The sequence below is a fragment of the Petromyzon marinus genome, chromosome 38, assembly GCF_048934315.1.
Source record: "Petromyzon marinus isolate PM22_M1 ecotype Great Lakes invasive population chromosome 38, UKy_Petmar_22M1.pri1.0, whole genome shotgun sequence".
In the NCBI taxonomy this organism is placed as follows: domain Eukaryota; kingdom Metazoa; phylum Chordata; class Hyperoartia; order Petromyzontiformes; family Petromyzontidae; genus Petromyzon; species Petromyzon marinus.
In genome coordinates, this window is record NC_133704.1 from 3,111,587 (window position 1) to 3,128,801 (window position 17,215).

Below are 17,215 nucleotides of genomic sequence, written 5' to 3' on the forward strand. Positions count from 1 at the left end.
TTACAGTGGTGTTACAGTAGTGGTGTGTTTGTGGTGTTTGTTGTTGTGCCGTGTTACAGTAGTGGTGTGTTTGTGGTGTTTGTTGTTGTGTTAAAGTGGTGTTACAGTGGTGTTACAGTAGTGGTGTGTTTGTTGTTGTGTTACAGTGGTGTTACAGTAGTGGTGTGTTTGTGGTGTTACAGTGGTGTGTTTGTGGTGTTTGTTGTTGTGTTACAGTGGTGTTACAGTAGTGGTGTTTGTGGTGTTTGTTGTTGTGTTGTTGTGTTACAGTGGTGTTACAGTAGTGGTGTTTGTTGTTGTGTTGTGTTACAGTGGTGTTACAGTAGTGGTGTGTTTGTGGTGTTTGTTGTTGTGTTACAGTGGTGTTACAGTAGTGGTGTTTGTGGTGTGTTTGTTGTTGTGTTACAGTGGTGTTACAGTGGTGTGTTTGTGGTGTTTGTTGTTGTTGTGTTACAGTGGTGTTACAGTGGTGTGTTTGTGGTGTTTGTTGTTGTGTTACAGTGGTGTTACAGTAGTGGTGTTTGTGGTGTTTGTTGTGTTTCAGTGGTGTTACAGTAGTGGTGTTTGTTGTGTTGTTGTGTTACAGTGGTGTTACAGTAGTGGTGTTTGTTGTTGTGTTACAGTGGTGTGTTTGTGGTGTTTGTTGTTGTGTTACAGTGGTGTTACAGTGGTGTTACAGTAGTGGTGTTTGTTGTTGTGTTACAGTGGTGTTACAGTAGTGGTGTTTGTGGTGTTTGTTGTTGTGTTACAGTGGTGTTACAGTAGTGGTGTTTGTGGTGTTTGTTGTTGTGTTACAGTGGTGTTACAGTAGTGGTGTTTGTTGTTGTGTTGTTGTGTTACAGTGGTGTTACAGTAGTGGTGTGTTTGTGGTGTTTGTTGTGTTACAGTGGTGTTACAGTGGTGGTGTTTGTGGTGTCTGTTGTTGTGTTACAGTGGTGTTACAGTGGTGGTGTTTGTTGTTGTGTTACAGTGGTGTTACAGTGGTGGTGTTTGTTGTTGTGTTACAGTTGTGTTACAGTGGTGGTGTTTGTGGTGTTTGTTGTTGTGTTACAGTGGTGTTACAGTGGTGGTGTTTGTGGTGTTTGTTGTTGGCTGCTTGCGGGAGCTCAAAGCGGCCCAGCCGCGCACGTTTCAAGCTCCCCTCCGCCTCGCGCTCTCAGCCAATCGCGAGGCGGCGCGAGACGCGGGCGGCCGTGGCGTCACGCGAGTACCCCCCCCGCCTCCTCCTCCCCCACCAGAGCCGCCATTTCGCTCGCGGCCCGGCCTCTCACCGCGGCGGATGTTTCCCACGCAAATATCGCCCCGCAGAGCGCGCGTTTCGCGGGCTCACTGTATACGAAAAGTTACATCGGGCTCCGGGGAACACGGATGCCGACGCGATTCGGGTGGATGCCGCGCCCTTCATCGAAATATTTGTGAAGGAAAGTTAGGTGAGTGGCGAACGGATGTGGAGGCCATCCAACATGGCGGCGCGCGGGGCCGCGGGTTTCTCGGCGCGGATTTGAAGTCGTTCTACCCCCCCCGCGTCCTCCCTCCCCCAGCGCTTCGGTCTCGCCGCTGAGAATTACTCTCGGCGTTTCTTCCGCACTGGAATAATTTGACGCGGAGTTGTGGCTGTTACCGGTTTAAAAAAAATGGTACCGTATTTTTTTTCTGGCACTCGAGCCGTGTGCGGCTCGGACGACTATTTGTGTTGGGGGGGGGGTCCTCACAGCGCAAAATGAATCGTGCCCCGGGCGGGGTGGCGTTACCTTGGGTAACGTGGGGATTACTTCGAGGTAACGCGGGGATTACAGTGGGTTAACGTGCAAACGAGCGCCCGATTATCAGTATGTTTTGCCGTAGTGGTTAGCGTAGGGATGGCACCGTGTGTTATAACGCGAGGTTACAATGGAGTTAACCACCGGGTGTACATCGAATTACCATGAGGTTAGCACGGAGTTAGCGCCGAGTTTAACAACACCGGGGGGGTTAATACGGTTACAACATTGGTATATCACGGGTTAGCATCTGGTCAACGCGGACTTGCCACAGGGTATAGGACGACCGGGTTATGAGGTTCGTACGATGTAAACGCCAGCTTTATTGGCAAGTCCCCTTTGTCAATTCACTGCTGCCCGAAGGCTTCGTCACGTAATCGGCTCCGAGTAGGCATTACCATACTTCACCACGCTGGTCAATGCGGATTTCTGGAGTGCGGCCTCGTTGTTAACGTGAGATTAAAACAAAGGGGCTACAAGTTCGATCAGTAAGGGTCATGTTTGGTGGGGTAAAGTGTGAGTACTCTCACCTCCCCATGACGTCTCATCAACTTTGGAAGAAGCCAAAAACAATTTGGAGGGGCTCCGTAGAAGCTCCCTTTAGTTGGAGGCACTCTTCACCAGCAGTGGCGTGAGCAACTAATTGCAGGTTTGCACCTTTACCTGTTTACGTGAGAAAGGGTTCCACGCTGTTCGCACGAGCCATCGGCAGCATGGTTGTGTAATGGCTGCACAAACATTGTTACCTCGGTCTACACGGCGCTTCTGTAGTCATTCGCGCAACACGGGGAAACGCCGCAGGTTAACCCGGTCCGAATCTAACATTCGCGTGTGCAACATTCGCCATGGCAGAGTCTCCGGCAGCGCCCATACCCTGAGCACCACCCGGGAAGGGCGTCTGGAGCAGACGGCGCTCACGAGGGAATTTCCGTGAATGTTAATGCGGTGACTGCCACTTTGCATCTCGCCAGTCGGCGGTCACGGTGGCGCCTTGCGTACTGCGCGGTTTGTTTGGTGGCTGTTTCGATGCGCCACCAAGGTGGCCACGTCCCTGGGGTCCCAAGGCACACGGGGAGGGAAGAGGTTGGGGGAGGGGGGGGGGCCTCCGCACACGGGGCCGCGGTGGCCGCGACGCGGGGAGGAGACAAAGAGCGAGGCTCGCGCTGCCTGCGCGCGCTCCCCGGGCCGGCCCCCGAGTTGCCGGCACCGTGGCCACGTGGGGCGCGTCACGTGCCGCCCCGCGTTTCCATCATTGCAGGGATGAAGGGGCGGCCTATGCGCTCGTTGTGTACGCATGTCTCCGTTTACACACGTCTCTGTTTACAAATGTCTCTGTTTAAGCATGTCTCTGTTTAAGCATGTCTCTGTACGAAAGTCTCTGTACGCATGTTTCCGTCTCCGTTTGTATGCGTATGGATGTTTCCGTGTAAGTATGTCTGGGTACGAAGGTCTCCGTGTACGAATGTCTCTACGTATGTCTCTGTACGAATGCCTGCTGTACGCCTGCCTCTATACGTCTGTACTCTTGCACGTTTGTATGGCTGTGTGCACAGAACGAGTTTCTTCATTATGTGCTCTGTGTTGTACCGTGGTCATGTTCTTGTTTGTACTGATTATCGGTCGTTTCGCCGTGCTCGCTGGAAGTGAGGATCTGGATAAACATCGCTCCGTTGCTGTTGGAAACCGCGAATTCGGATTCCCTTCGGAATATTCAGACGCACGGAATGAATTAGCATAAACGTTTTTAACTGTTAACAACTGCTCGTTAGCGCGTTTTATTTCTGTCTTCATTTGCTGAAGATTAGGAAACCCAAATAGTTAAAATGAAATGTAAAAATATATAACCACTAAAATCTATTACGTCTGCAGTCATGCTATCCACCATGTGTAAATGCTATTGATCAGCGGATTGATCATCCTGAAAAAAAAAACCATTAGCATTCCAATCCGTCTTCTCGTTCTGTTGAAAGGGGCAGGTACTGGCGTGGCATTCTGATGATGTACCATGAGGAAGACAAGCTGGATGTGAGACTGTCGGGACCGGGATCGGAGAAAACCATCAGCAGCAGCAACGACGGCAGCAGCAGCAACAAACAGACTGGTCATGGGATTATATCCAGTCAACCTCCTGCTGCCGTCCACAGCGCTCAGCCTGCACAGCAGGATTCTTCAGAAGCCATGGGCGTTCACAGACCTGTGTTGACCTCGACAGACCAGCACGGCATTCCCGGGATGAGCAGAGATTCCGACGCGTCTCAAAATGCAAACATCATTCCAGGAACAAGTCCAGAGTTTAAGGAGGAACTGTTGTCCACGCGACTTCTCGAACCTGACCAAACACTAACATTAGATTCCCAACTCCAAACCCACGTCTGGCAGAGCATTCAGAGTCCTTGCGTAAAGAATCGGTCACCAGAAGTCAATGCGGCTCTCCTGGGGACTGGTCATGAGTTGTCAGAGGCATGTTTTGCAGAGCATGTCCTGGACTCGCCAGTGGCTTATCGTTTACAACATTCCCTGAGCGAATGTCCCTCAAACCAAATAGAAACTGTCGTAGAGAATTCACTTGAAGTGGTGCAGGAGGAGTGTTCTCTGTCCAGCTTCGAGAATTTTTTGACCAAAGCAGACTTGCCAACAACGCTGGAAAGCGGCGAGTTGGGAAGCTTGCAAGAAGATTTCGTTGTGTCACATGACATGGAGCAAGATAATTCAACTTCAGAACAGCTGACGAGTACAGTGACCATTTCTGAACCGCACAGCACTTCTTCCTCCGTGTGTCCGGAGGAATCCGGCGATGTGAAAAACATAGAGCAGGCAGTCGAACTTCTAGAGAAGAGTCGACTGAGCGGACTGATCTGCGAACATAACCAGAGTGAAATGCAAAAGCTGCGGGTGATACACAGGTAGTGACAGCATTAATCACCTACATTTTGGTTTTGTATGTATGTACGTTGAACTTGTTTTGCACCTCACGTAGCCAATAGCCAATCGTGCTAATCGGAGGTGTGGGGAGAAGGACAACATACTAAACACAAAAGCAGTTGGAAATAAATTAGTTTTGAGGCAAATGAAACATGCTCAATTGCTGAAGCAGATAAATGCGTTGTGAATAGAGCATCCTCAGTGTTAAGAATTCACCATCCTAGTCATTTACACCGCTTTATCAGGAAAAAGGTCAAGTTTGTCCTCATAGTGAAAGCGTATATATATTGTATCCCACATGATGCTTTTTTGGAGAGGCCCGAACCAATGGGCACGTTGGAACGTCGCACGACTTTGACTCTAAAAGTGAAGTGCGCTGCAAAGCAATTGTGGCTCGTTTAGCTGTGACGTCACACTGAACTGAAAAGGCACATTTCAGGCAGTCCCAGTCACTAGTAGAAATGTACAATAACCATTGTAGCATAGGATTTAGTACTCCATAAATGGCCATGATTTTCGGTAGTTTCATTTTTGTTATTAACATTTTACAATGTGTAATATGACATAAAAAAGCAATCTGAAACGCATTCCAAGCTGTATATTGGCTACATTTACTCTTACTGGAAATAATGTGTTTTGTTAAAGCTGTTTTAATACGTAGGTTTGTTGAGGCTGACACCAGGGCACCCCATAACTGAATTAACCCATTCATTTTGGGCACTTTTTATTAATGTTCACATCCATTTAGCCATATAACGTCTACAAATGAACTAAAATTATATATAATTTACATTATAAATCTATTGTGCTGGTAATAATAAAATGTTTTTCATCTATACAAATATACATTGATTGTACTTTAAGCTAATGCGTCGCATAAGACAGTACAGCAAATAGGTACACGGCAAAAAAATATCCATTGTTTAGCCGCAACAATTGCTAGAATTGTGGAGCGAGTGGTTTACATGCCTGCTGCCAAAGCAGTCCATTTGTTGGTGTTTGACCTGAAATGGAAATACTCACACGCAGCTTCCTCCACACAGGGAGCAGGTGAGCGAGCTATACTTTTTGCAACGTGGAGGCAACATGGTGGACCTACAGATCTTTCTGAAGAAGCCGCCGCCTCAGCCACTGCAGCTCTTTCTGCAGGAGAAGAGCCTTGATGACGCGGAAGAGGTGAGCTCAGTATTGGAACGCCATTGAGTGAGTGGTCACGTATAAAACGTTGCATTGTTTAGTAAATGAATTCGCTACCTGGTAAAATAAAAATTAATAGTTGTATGCATTAACTTTTTTAGAGGTATATGTTAATTGCTTTACGTATGGTGCTGTGAAAAGGAGACTCGGGTTTAGTCTGTCTACCAATGGATATTTTTTCAGTTGAATGTCGCCTCCAATTTATGGCTGTGAACAACAGTTATGATTGGTTGCCCTTATTAAGATGAGCAATGTCATGATTTTGGCCAGCCGAAATTAGCAGGAAGGTGACTTTAAAAGTGTCAACCATTCCAACACCCGGCTGGCTAGATCACTGCAGGATTTGCTTGCATGGTTGTCGTCTTTCCTCGCAACGGTGCCAATGATAGCCTGCGACACTTGTTATCTCCAGCCATCGTGACATTCATGAGGGTCTTTAGATTCAAGAATCCATTAATGCAATAGTATATCAAAAGAACCCCCCACACATACATTTCTTAATCTGTGGTCGAGAAGACGGGGCTGAAAGTGTTTTGTTTTGCACTAGGAGGGCTCTTCAGAAACCATTGCTGCTTCAAGTGGCCATGCCGTCGGTATCCAGCACCACCATGCAGGTAACTAAAGTGGTTTGTGTCCATTTTGCAGAGTAGCTACTCACTATTTGTTTTTGTTCTGTTTGAGCTCTACACGGTATATTTATTTGTTGTGTATGAAAAACATTGCAGAGGTTTTTTTGCAATTTGCCCAGTAGTAAACATATCATACTTGTCGGTGTTGGTTATTACCGCTATCGAATGCATAAAAATGCTTACTCTTTATTTGCACGCAGCTGCTGTGCTGACTTCTGGCAATTCAGAAGGACCAACTATTCATAACACTACATCGTTAGCAAAGCAGGTGGGTAACACAATCAATGGTTCATGAATGTTGCCTTAATTGTTTAATTTTCCAAAGGCAGAAAGGCAAGCGGTGCATGCGCTTATAGTAATGGGGATGCACATTTGCTTGTTGCAGGCATCTCCAGAAGGCATTGGTCCTCTACGAAGTAGCAGCCGAACTGCCGCGCTGGTTTCATCTCCTGGGTCAACGCGGGTGACGCGGCAGCACTGCTCACTCACTTGGGAGGCAGGGTCGACCGGTGTCCCTGTCAGCAGAAACCTGCAGACCTCCCTGCCTGGCAGCCACAGCACTGGGGCGAGGGGGCACGCGTCTTCGCAGCCGCGATCGCTTTCCATTTCCTCCGTTTGCGCCTCCGCCATTGATGGCAAGGACGACATCGCTGAGCGGGCAAAGCAGGTGTGCAGGTCTGATCGGTGTCTCTGGGCAGAGCTTGTGGACAACTTTGAATGCTTCATTTTGAAGTTTTTACTTGTGGAGTGGAGGCACTTAAACACGCTCTGATATTTCTTGATTAAAATGTGTATATGTCGGTTGAACCCTCTTTTGCACCGTACGTAGCCAACCGTGCTTAATCGGAGGTGCGAAAATGTCATAAAAATGTGTTGTTTTATTGTTAATGCCAATAGCATCAACTTTTATAATACTTGCTTTACTTAATATAAAAAAAACATACACGTTAATTGTTATTGGCCAAACATCCCAATGCTAAAATTACCTACTCATTTGGCATTACACACAGCAACATTGCCCCTACTGCCAATACTATGCAGGGCTCTTTTGAAAAACAGTCTTAAGTATTGGTGAGGCTTTCCTAGGTAAATAAGTGTAGTAGTAATAATAATATTTTCCTATTTACGTGTCACTTGACACCCTTGAAAACGAGATGTTCCATCTCAAAGAGATTATGCAGGTAAACATTTTTTTACAGACGTGTCTCGCTTAACGAGTGAGATACGCTCCGCGCAAATTGCTCGCTAAGTGAAAACTCCTTTAACGATCATCATTTTCCCATCGACTCGCTCCCATGGTAAAAGCTGAGCTAAGTTTGAGCCCCAAAATTTTCCTTCAACTTTTTTTTGTGCGAGTACGACAAATTGAAGCCGGTTCAGATAATCGTGACTGGTGCTTTGCCGTGAGCAGAAATCGAACTCTGGTCGCTGGGTTTGTAGCACTGTGCGCTAACCGTAACATGACCCCTCCCGCCACCCACCCATTAAGAGTGCCACCACAAGACCCTCTTCTCCCACACGACCAAACACTCGTCCACTCAGGACAGGAGAGTTGCAACATAAACAGCTGCGGGGCTACTGTGCGCCCCCAGCTGCCACGGGATGCATGTTTATCGATCCGTCTGCTCGATAAGCGAACATTTTGCTTGGTTTGCGAACAAAAGGTTCTGAGTTCAAATTGCTTGTTTTAGCGAATCGTTGCAGGAATAACGCTCGTTCAGCTGGACAGACCTGCATTTAAACAAAATGTGCTTTAATTAGTTTCAAGTGCAGTCTTGCCTTTGGCAATGTGCAGAGCCTATTGACTGTATGGTCTGGCCACAGGAAGCAGATATCCAGCAGCGGGTGGCACACCTCAAGAAGGCCGGCCTGTGGTCACTCAAGAAACTCACTCGGGTAACTGAGCCACCCAGACCCAAGACTCACAGAGACTATCTACTTGAAGAGATGCAGTGGCTGGCGGGGGATTTCGCCCAGGAGCGCCGGTGGAAGCGTGCGCTCGCTAAAAAGGTAACAATGCTGTGTTGACTACCGTGTGTGTTTATATTGGTGTCTTGTTGACGAGGCATATATGCCCATGTCCTGCCCCACAAGCAGCTGGCACAGTGGCCTTTTGGCAGACTTTTTTCAGTCATGATACCCTCGATTGAGCTGTTGAGCATGACAGAGGGACGCACACTGACGTGTTGGCACGCTATAACTGTACACAGCTGGCCCGCACTGTGGTGCGCTTCCACGAGGAGCAAAAGCAGAAGGAGGAGAGGGCCAAGAAGGAGGAGCTGTCCAAACTTCGCCGCATCGCTGCCAACATTGCCAAAGAAGTGAAGTACTTCTGGACCAATATTGAGAAGGTGTGGTTCACAGCTGCCATGTGGCGCACATTTTGTTCTGCAGTAGAAACGATTGCCTCCTAAGTTTAACAGCATGTGAAATGGACGCAATGCAAAAGTAGGTTTTTACTGCCATTATTATGATTCTTATGGATCTTTTTGCAAGTGTATAAAATGATGAACAATAATAATAGGTTTTATCCTTTCTGGTGTAGGCCAATCAGTTTCAAAGACAATGCATATATTATCAGCATGTGTGTGTGTTTTGCCACAAGTATGTGGTTAATGCAGACTTGATGACTTGCAAAAGGTATCTTTACACCTGTGTTATTCCTAGAAAGGGTAAAGTCTATTCTTATTTTTCATCATGATTATTATTTACATTTTTGGGTTAGGCCACATTGATAAAATAATTGTGGTGTAACCCAAAAATCTACTTCGAATAATTTAATTTCATTGTTTTCTGCCCTGTTACAATTTGACATTGGGCTTTAACCAGTGTTTGAACTGAGCAGTATACGACATGATGACGCTTAAGTCATTCTGTTTATTTCTGGTAAGGCCTTTTGAGCCAAGAAGGTCTTTCAATGGCGACCCAGCTGAAATGGCTCAGAGCGCCAAACATGTATACCAACGCTTCTCAGAACATTTTTACTTAAAGCAACACTTATTTCTGAGGGGAAACGGTAATAAACATGGCGTTTCGGACAAATAGGTTTCATTTCGGGAAGATTCTACATTTACATTGCGACCTCTGGCTGTAAAACAATACACGGGGCTAAGGGATTAATAAAGTGAGAATGCACAAAGTCCAAAGAGATTGGAACCTCTGGTTGTGGTCCATCAGGTGGTGCAGTTTAAGCAGCAGAGCCTCGCAGAGGAGAAGCGCAAAAAGGCCCTGGACAAGCAGCTGAACTACATCGTGGATCAGACTGAGAAGTACTCAGACTGGTTGAGCCGTGGCCTCAACAACTCCATAGCTACTTCTCACACGGGGTCCCTTTCCTCGAGCCCAGCACGCACGGAGGCCGGTAAGTGCGGGATGTTGTCGTCAAGACTGAGACATCAACACATCTCTAAACAACACGGCACGCATTACAAATACATATAGCGTAGAAATGGTCGTCTATAATGGGTTGCGGGGCCCGGGGAAAATCACCATGTGGGGGGCCCCGTTAGGCCCTCAAACTAAACCAGGGTTATTACATCTGACACCGTGATGTGGAAGCGTGGGGCCCCTCCTGGGCTTTGTGTTTAGTTTGTCCTTCCCCCGCACCTCCGATTAGCACAGTTGGCTATATACGGTGTGAAAGAAGTTATACATATATACAAAGCGCGGGGCCTAGGGCGGGTCACCCCGATTCGCCGTACCTGATGGATGGCTCTGACTGTGGGATGGCTATTGCATGTCACTGCCATCTGTAGAAAAATCTAATTAAACACATGGAATTACAAATTCACCAATGAGGATTATTTAATTTTAAATGCGAGCATCAGATTTGATGCAATTTAGCATTTGATGCTGAACCTGCCCTATAGGTGAACCAATAAACCTCTGGCTAGTAATTTTTGAGGGGCCCATGTTGGTAAATGTTGGTTTTCAAATGTTACAGTCTCAGCTAAAGACGATTTTTGATTAAATTTATAGTTTTGGTAATATGGATGCATTCATTAAATATTGTCAATAGTATTTTTCTTAAAAAATGAAAACGGTCTGCATCTTAATTTTGTTGCAGAGGATGGGGACTTTGAGCCGACGGATGAGTCCGATGACGAGGAGACGATCGCGCAGGCGGAGCGGGAAGAGGCAGCGAGCCGCGAGGCGCGGCGCCGCGAGATTGAGCTGCTGCGGCGCGAGGGCGAGCTGTCGCTGGAAGAGCTGCTTCACTCGCTGCCTCCGGAAATGCTGGCGTCCCCTTGGCGGAGCGACTTCCGCGACGGCCGCATCGGCAGTCGCCAGCACGGCCGGCGCCGCTCGGGCAACCTGCACGCCAACGGCAAGGCGTGGACGCCCACCCGCCGGGATGACGACGACGACGATGATGGGCAACTAGATGAGGCTCGCTGCGCCAGTGAGGAGGGGGACGTTGATGTTGACGAGGACACGGAGGATGACAGTGTGAAGGAGGTTTGTAGGTATTTTAAACCATATTACAGTCTTCAAAAATATTGTGTAAATTAAGCGGTGGTTTCACATCAGTTGTCACCATTTACAAAGAGTATTATTTCAAGTATGATTTACTGGTTGATGTTTGCGTGCAATAATTTAACCATTGTGAAGGTAATCAAGTTTATAGCAGTGGGATGTGGTCACGTTCCATTGCTGTTTTCTGTAAGAGAAGAGCTCTGTTGCACCCATGGAGCTTTAGCCACACTCATTTTTCTGGTGCCGGCTGGTGAGGTAGCTGTGTGCTTTTTATGTTGTGGCAAGATCAATGTAGGAACTGCTTACATCACTGTCGGTGTTTGTGACTGTGGTGTCAATGAATTCCTCAACACGTAGTGAATAATCTTTTCAATGCTGCTTGCATGTGGAATTTTGTAGATGATCCTTTTCAGAAGCACATTTTCACGTAAAGCGTTTATTTTTTATTTTTGGCAAACGGTATGACAGTTTTTTGCAGTAGACGTTTAAAATAAAATTCTCATTACCGCGGTGTTGTCATAACGAGTAGAACATTAGAACAGACATGACTGCCACACGAGTACCACTGGGTTGTATTTGTGCGGTGGTGTGGGTTGCTGACGTTGGTTGTGCTCTTCGTCTGGTGCAGGGCAGTGGGCACGGCAAGCGCGGCGACTCTATTACCGACGACGACGAGTTTGATGCAGAGGATGAGGATGGTGAGAAGCTCGCTCGTGAACAGAGGTTGTCCTGGGACACAAATGGGCAAAATGTAAAAAAGTTTAAATGTCCATGAATTGCTCATTGATTGGGTTGTTGTACGTTTGACATCCTGTGTGGAGTAGATGAAGATGTGGAAGAGACGATCGAAGAGCAGGAAGGGGTGGAAGGCACTGCCAGTTACCAGCAGGAGCTGGACGAGCTCGCGCGGGAAGGTGAGACGACCTTCACGCTCCACATGCCACATCGGCGTCAGTGTTATAAGTCTCCAGTGTTATAATGTGTTTGGCGCTGTGCTTCACAGGAGAGATGCCTCTGGAAGACCTCTATAAAATGTATGCAAGTGCATATGAAGAGCAGGCAGATGAGGTTGTGTCTGAACCCCCATTAATTGTGGAGGATGTGGGGGAAGAGGTAGAGGTGAAGGAAATGGAACCAAAAAGCCAAAAAGAAGTGAAGAATGACAATAATAAACCAGGTTGGTATACATTTCTATTGTATGTAATCTCCATAATAGTTAATCAAGTCCAGATGGAGCAGTAAATAGCTGTATTGCCGATGGATCTGTGACCCCCACCCTGAGTCTTGCTCCTGTTGGCTGCCATGCCTGGATAGCTTACATTTTTGTATCACCTAACAGTACCCACATCAGTTACTGGGCAAGTATTCAAGGCTTACAGAACATTTTTCTTTTCATTATTATTACTACTATAACTTAATGTTTTTTTTTACTTTCCTGTCTTGCTTTTTAGAGAGTGTAGATTCTCCCACCGTTTCAAACCGAGATGAGAACGAGGATCAAGAGATGGAGGGCGATGAAGAAGGAAGCGACCTTGGGATGAAGTTCCTTGTCACGGACGACAAGGAACCACAGTCCCAGGCTGCTGAGGAAGGTGCTGATGGTGTAGGCCCCAAGAAAGAAATAACGGATATCGCAGCTGCAGCTGAAAGCCTGCAGCCCAAGGGTTACACGCTGGCGACCGCACAGGTAATGCGGACATTTTCAACAGCTACCCTGTTTATTTTGCACTTTAGGATCTCTACAAATGAGTGCCTTTCAATCTTAACACTTGCGCTTATCAAAATAACTGGAGAACGTTGAACAAGTGGTCGCATTATTTTTTGCGCTCAGGTTAAGACTCCTGTGCCTTTTCTGCTGAGGGGCTCCCTGCGTGAGTACCAGCACATCGGTCTCGACTGGCTGGTCACGATGAATGAGAAGATGCTCAATGGGATTCTGGCTGATGAGATGGGCCTGGGAAAAACCATCCAGACCATCGCTCTGCTTGGGCACCTGGCCTGTGACAGAGGTTAGTACTTAACCCTAGAGCTCTTGGATGTTTTAATGTTAAAATATATTTTTTACAGGAAAAATAAATGTGTTATTTTGTGAAGCTATTTATCAAGTGTCTTGACAGCGCTTTACATTCAAATATTCAATTTAGGATTGTAGTGATCTTATAACCAATATGCAAACGGACATAAAGATTGTTGCCTGTGAGTGGGGCATGCAAGAGCATAATGTAATGGGTGATGTCGTCCCTGCTGCCAGGAAACTGGGGTCCCCATTTGGTCGTGGTGCCAACGAGCGTCATGTTAAACTGGGAGATGGAGTTCAAGAGGTGGTTTCCTGCGTTTAAAATCCTCACCTACTATGGCGTACCCAAGGAGAGGAAGCAAAAGAGACAGGTTTGCATCTTTCCATTTAAAAACCTGCTGCAATGAGAATTACATTTGATACCATTTTTTGTGATGGCCACACTCCCTACCTCCTCTTATGTTGCCTTCAGTGCAGTTCATGTTTTTGATGTTGCCAATACGTTTGTGGTGTGTCCATTGTAGTCACTGCAATGTTGTTGTGTGTGGTTGACGATGCGCAGGGCTGGACCAGGCCCAATGCGTTCCACGTGTGCATCACGTCCTACAAGCTGGTGCTGCAGGATCACCAGGCCTTCCGCCGCAAGAAGTGGAAGTACCTCATCTTGGATGAGGCTCAGAATATTAAGAACTTTAAGTCTCAGCGATGGCAGTCACTGCTTAACTTCAACAGGTCAGTAATGTTCAGCTTTATACTGTAAGACATTACGTTGTTGGTGGCACGTTGAAGGTTTTCCTTACGCTGGGTGAATAATGTGCTCAGAGCTTGACTTTAAGTCGAGTACCTTTGCTGCTCGAGTCACTCTCAAAGTCAAATTTCCAAATCCACTGTGTACAGCCAGCACCGGCTCCTGCTGACAGGGACGCCGCTGCAGAACAGCCTCATGGAGCTGTGGTCTCTCATGCACTTCCTCATGCCGCACGTGTTCCAGTCGCACCGCGAGTTCCGCGAGTGGTTCTCCAACCCGCTCACAGGCATGATCGAAGGCAGCCAGGAGTACAACGAGAGCCTGGTCAAACGTCTGCACAAGGTGTGGTGCAGTGCACGAATGCACATCATAATATATTTGTGCTTTCCGATGCATTTTTTGGCCAGCGTGTGCAAAAGGCGTTTTATTGAATTTGTATTCCAAAGGCCAGTGCTTGCCAAGTTGTGGTCCCTAGGTCGTGGAAAGTGCTCTGTACAATTGCTGCAGATATTACTTTTGTGAGCAATTACAATTTTGAGAAATAGGTCATTGGTGCATGGTGGTCTGCAAAAAATGTTTTTGAGGGTTTACAAGTGGTTCGCTGGTCCAGAGATTTAACAACTGGTGTAGGTATATGTTTATGTTTACTATATCCATTGCGTTTATTAGTATTGTATCGTGTTCCATTTATTTAGCATTGTCAGTTCATGGTACCTGCATATTTTGAATGCAAGTCCGTGTGGAAGGTCCATTCGAGGGGCTGCTGAATGTGTGTCGCCATCATTGGCTCCTGTTAGGTTCTGCGTCCCTTTCTGCTGAGGAGAATAAAAATGGACGTTGAGAAGCAGATGCCAAAAAAGTACGAGCACATTGTGCGGTGCCGCCTGTCCAAGCGCCAGCGCTACCTTTACGACGACTTCATGTCGCAAGCCACGTACGTACAGCGGACGCCTCTCGCGCTAGTTTACAAGTTGGGGTTAATATTCCTGATTGTTTTAATTACTCTGCTAATTGCCGTTATTGCTCATGGTGCCACTCACTGATGGGGCGTTTACAAAAGGGACTCGGGTTATGTATACATTAATGACGTGGATCATTTTGTTTTCTCAGAACAAGAGAGACTCTGGCGAGCGGTCACTTCATGAGTGTAATCAACATCCTCATGCAGCTTCGCAAAGTTTGCAACCACCCCAACCTGTTTGATCCTCGGCCAATCACGTCGCCCTTCATCACGCAGGGCATCTGCTACACCACTGCCTCGCTCGTGTTGACCGCGCTGGAATACGATCCCTGGCGGGTAAGCGCCGCTCGAAGACTCCCTGTCACGTTATACCCATTGTGTAATTCACTACAGTTCTGCTTCTATCCGACTTAAATATAACAGCGATCAATGTAATGTTTCGTCAACATCTGGCACTTTGGATGGCATATTTGTGCTAGGAAGTCACCATCCGTTAACCAAAAATAAATTGACTAGTAACCTACCTAAATCTACATTTATATATTAACCATTGTGATGTCTCGACTGATAACCTGTCATAAAAGCTGATCTGACATAAATTCTTGAGGTGACTCATGACCACATTGTGGTTTGTGCTCTCTGCAGCATGTGGACCTGTCCATATTTGATCTGGTGAACGCCGAGAACCAGCTATCGCGCTATGAGGCCGAGGTGTTCCTGCCCAACCGCAAGGTGACTCGAAAGCTGATCGAGGAGATCTCCACTGCGCCAGACCCCCCGCCCCGGCCCAAGCCCGTCCGCATGAAGGTTAACAGGTGCAGCAGCGCTCTGAGGAACCCCCCCCCACACACTGCGTACCTCTCCACCCGCATGCCATGTTGGCGTACTGGCCGAGATATTCATTGTTTCCAGTGTGTTATCCATAATGAGGTCTTTTTTGGGTTTGATCACGTAAATACGAATGTCGTTTAAACCAGTCGCCACCCGACACAGCCAATTAGGAAGGTTTGTCACTTAAACAAAACGTGCCAATTCGTTCCTAAAACAGCACACCGGTGTGTTTGAGAGTAAAACCCCACGACATTTACAATTCGAGTGCGAAGTTTCGCCAGTAATTTACAACTAGCATCATCAGGCGGACAGCCAGAGTTGCAAATGTCGTTGGTTTACTCTCCAACGCACCGGTGTGCTGAACTAGTAATGAATTGGCATGTTTTGTTTTCATGACAAACCTTACTAATTGGCTGTGGCGGGTTTAAGGACACATTTAAATTTACGCGATCTAACCCAAAAGCCCTCTTATCACGGATAATATTGGTTGCAAAAGCCTACGTGTTAAAATATTGGAACAAATGTGGTTGCCAAAGATATTTTAATCTAATGGTGATGGCTATAATGTTTACTTTATTCATGAAGCCTCACAGCGTATACATTTTTTTCAGAGGTTCTGCTTCGGGGTTGTTTTGGCAATTATTGAGTTTTGAAAGTGGGAGGAAACCAGAGTACAAAAGAAAAGCCTTGCACACGAGGGGATAACATTGAAACGGCACGTAGCCTTCCATCAACAACAGCGTCGTTATGAGCATCAGTAGCTGCAGCGGTAGTGTCGTCAACAGCAGCAACATAATCATTGTTATCACTAGGTTGGATCATTAGTGTCTTCAACAACATTGACTTTCTTGTTGTCGCCAGCAGCAACATTTTATCCCTGGGGTTGGGGCCACAGGCGTGGGCGGATGTGCGAATGGGTGTTGTGGTGTTGCCTGCAGAGGTGGGCATGTTTTAAAATGTGCCATGAATTATTATTTTAAAAAACAATGTATTTTTTATTATTATTGTTGCATCCCTGGTTTGTTGTAATTGCGCAATATTTTGTGTGATGTGACATGCTTAGAGCAAGGACATTGGTTTGTTTTTTACAGAATGGTGCAACCGGTGCAGAAGTCAGAGGGCCGTACGGTGGTCATGGTCAATGCACCCAAATCACTGGTGCAGAACAGCCTGCAGAAACCTCTGCCTTCTACCGCCACAGACGGGATTGTACCCACGGCTTCTCCGGCTGCTGTGGCACAAAGGCTGATCGCGGGGGTTAGCACAGAGCAGTTGCCCTCACTGGGCCTGCCTCAAAGGCTTCTGCAAGGCGTGGTACCGGAGGTGGCGGGGGCTGCGCACGTCTACTCCGTGGCCGTGGGACAGAAGAGCGTCGGTGCCGTGGAGCGAATGGCTTCTCCAGCGGTCGTGGTGCAGAGGCAGGCGCTGGGCGCCATCATTGACACGACCCGGCCTGTGGCACCGCTCGCACAGCCCCCCGTGCCCGTGGCTCCCAGGCTGATCTCAGAGCTGACGCAGCACGCGGCATCCCCGACCTTGCAGAGGCTCGCTCCAGGGATTGCCATCGATGGAACCCAGGCCATGCTGCAGGCACAGCGGGTCACTCAAGGCCTTACTGCAGAGGGGACCCAGCTCACTGCTGCCGCTTCCCCCACCCTATTGAGGCTGTCACAG

General features: G+C 47.4%; 1 protein-coding gene across 3 annotated transcripts in view; it reads left to right on the plus strand.

The window, feature by feature from the left end:
• Positions 1-1,209: 1,209 nt before the first annotated feature.
• LOC116950250 (helicase SRCAP-like) overlaps positions 1,210-17,215 on the plus strand; it is a 28,267-nt gene continuing 12,261 nt past the window's right edge. The window contains exons 1-22 of one of the 3 annotated variants that reach the window (XM_032967906.2): positions 1,210-1,430; positions 3,731-4,663; positions 5,726-5,858; positions 6,427-6,493; positions 6,709-6,776; positions 6,894-7,175; positions 8,333-8,518; positions 8,719-8,859; positions 9,686-9,869; positions 10,575-10,966; positions 11,613-11,682; positions 11,809-11,898; positions 11,988-12,161; positions 12,436-12,671; positions 12,816-12,993; positions 13,236-13,372; positions 13,564-13,733; positions 13,899-14,091; positions 14,547-14,683; positions 14,860-15,046; positions 15,356-15,525; positions 16,633-17,215. In XM_032967906.2, coding sequence (XP_032823797.2) covers positions 3,756-4,663; positions 5,726-5,858; positions 6,427-6,493; positions 6,709-6,776; positions 6,894-7,175; positions 8,333-8,518; positions 8,719-8,859; positions 9,686-9,869; positions 10,575-10,966; positions 11,613-11,682; positions 11,809-11,898; positions 11,988-12,161; positions 12,436-12,671; positions 12,816-12,993; positions 13,236-13,372; positions 13,564-13,733; positions 13,899-14,091; positions 14,547-14,683; positions 14,860-15,046; positions 15,356-15,525; positions 16,633-17,215 — 4,686 coding nt within the window. In that variant the 5' untranslated portion in view covers positions 1,210-1,430; positions 3,731-3,755. The other 2 variants (XM_032967908.2, XM_032967907.2) reach the window with 2 other exon arrangements.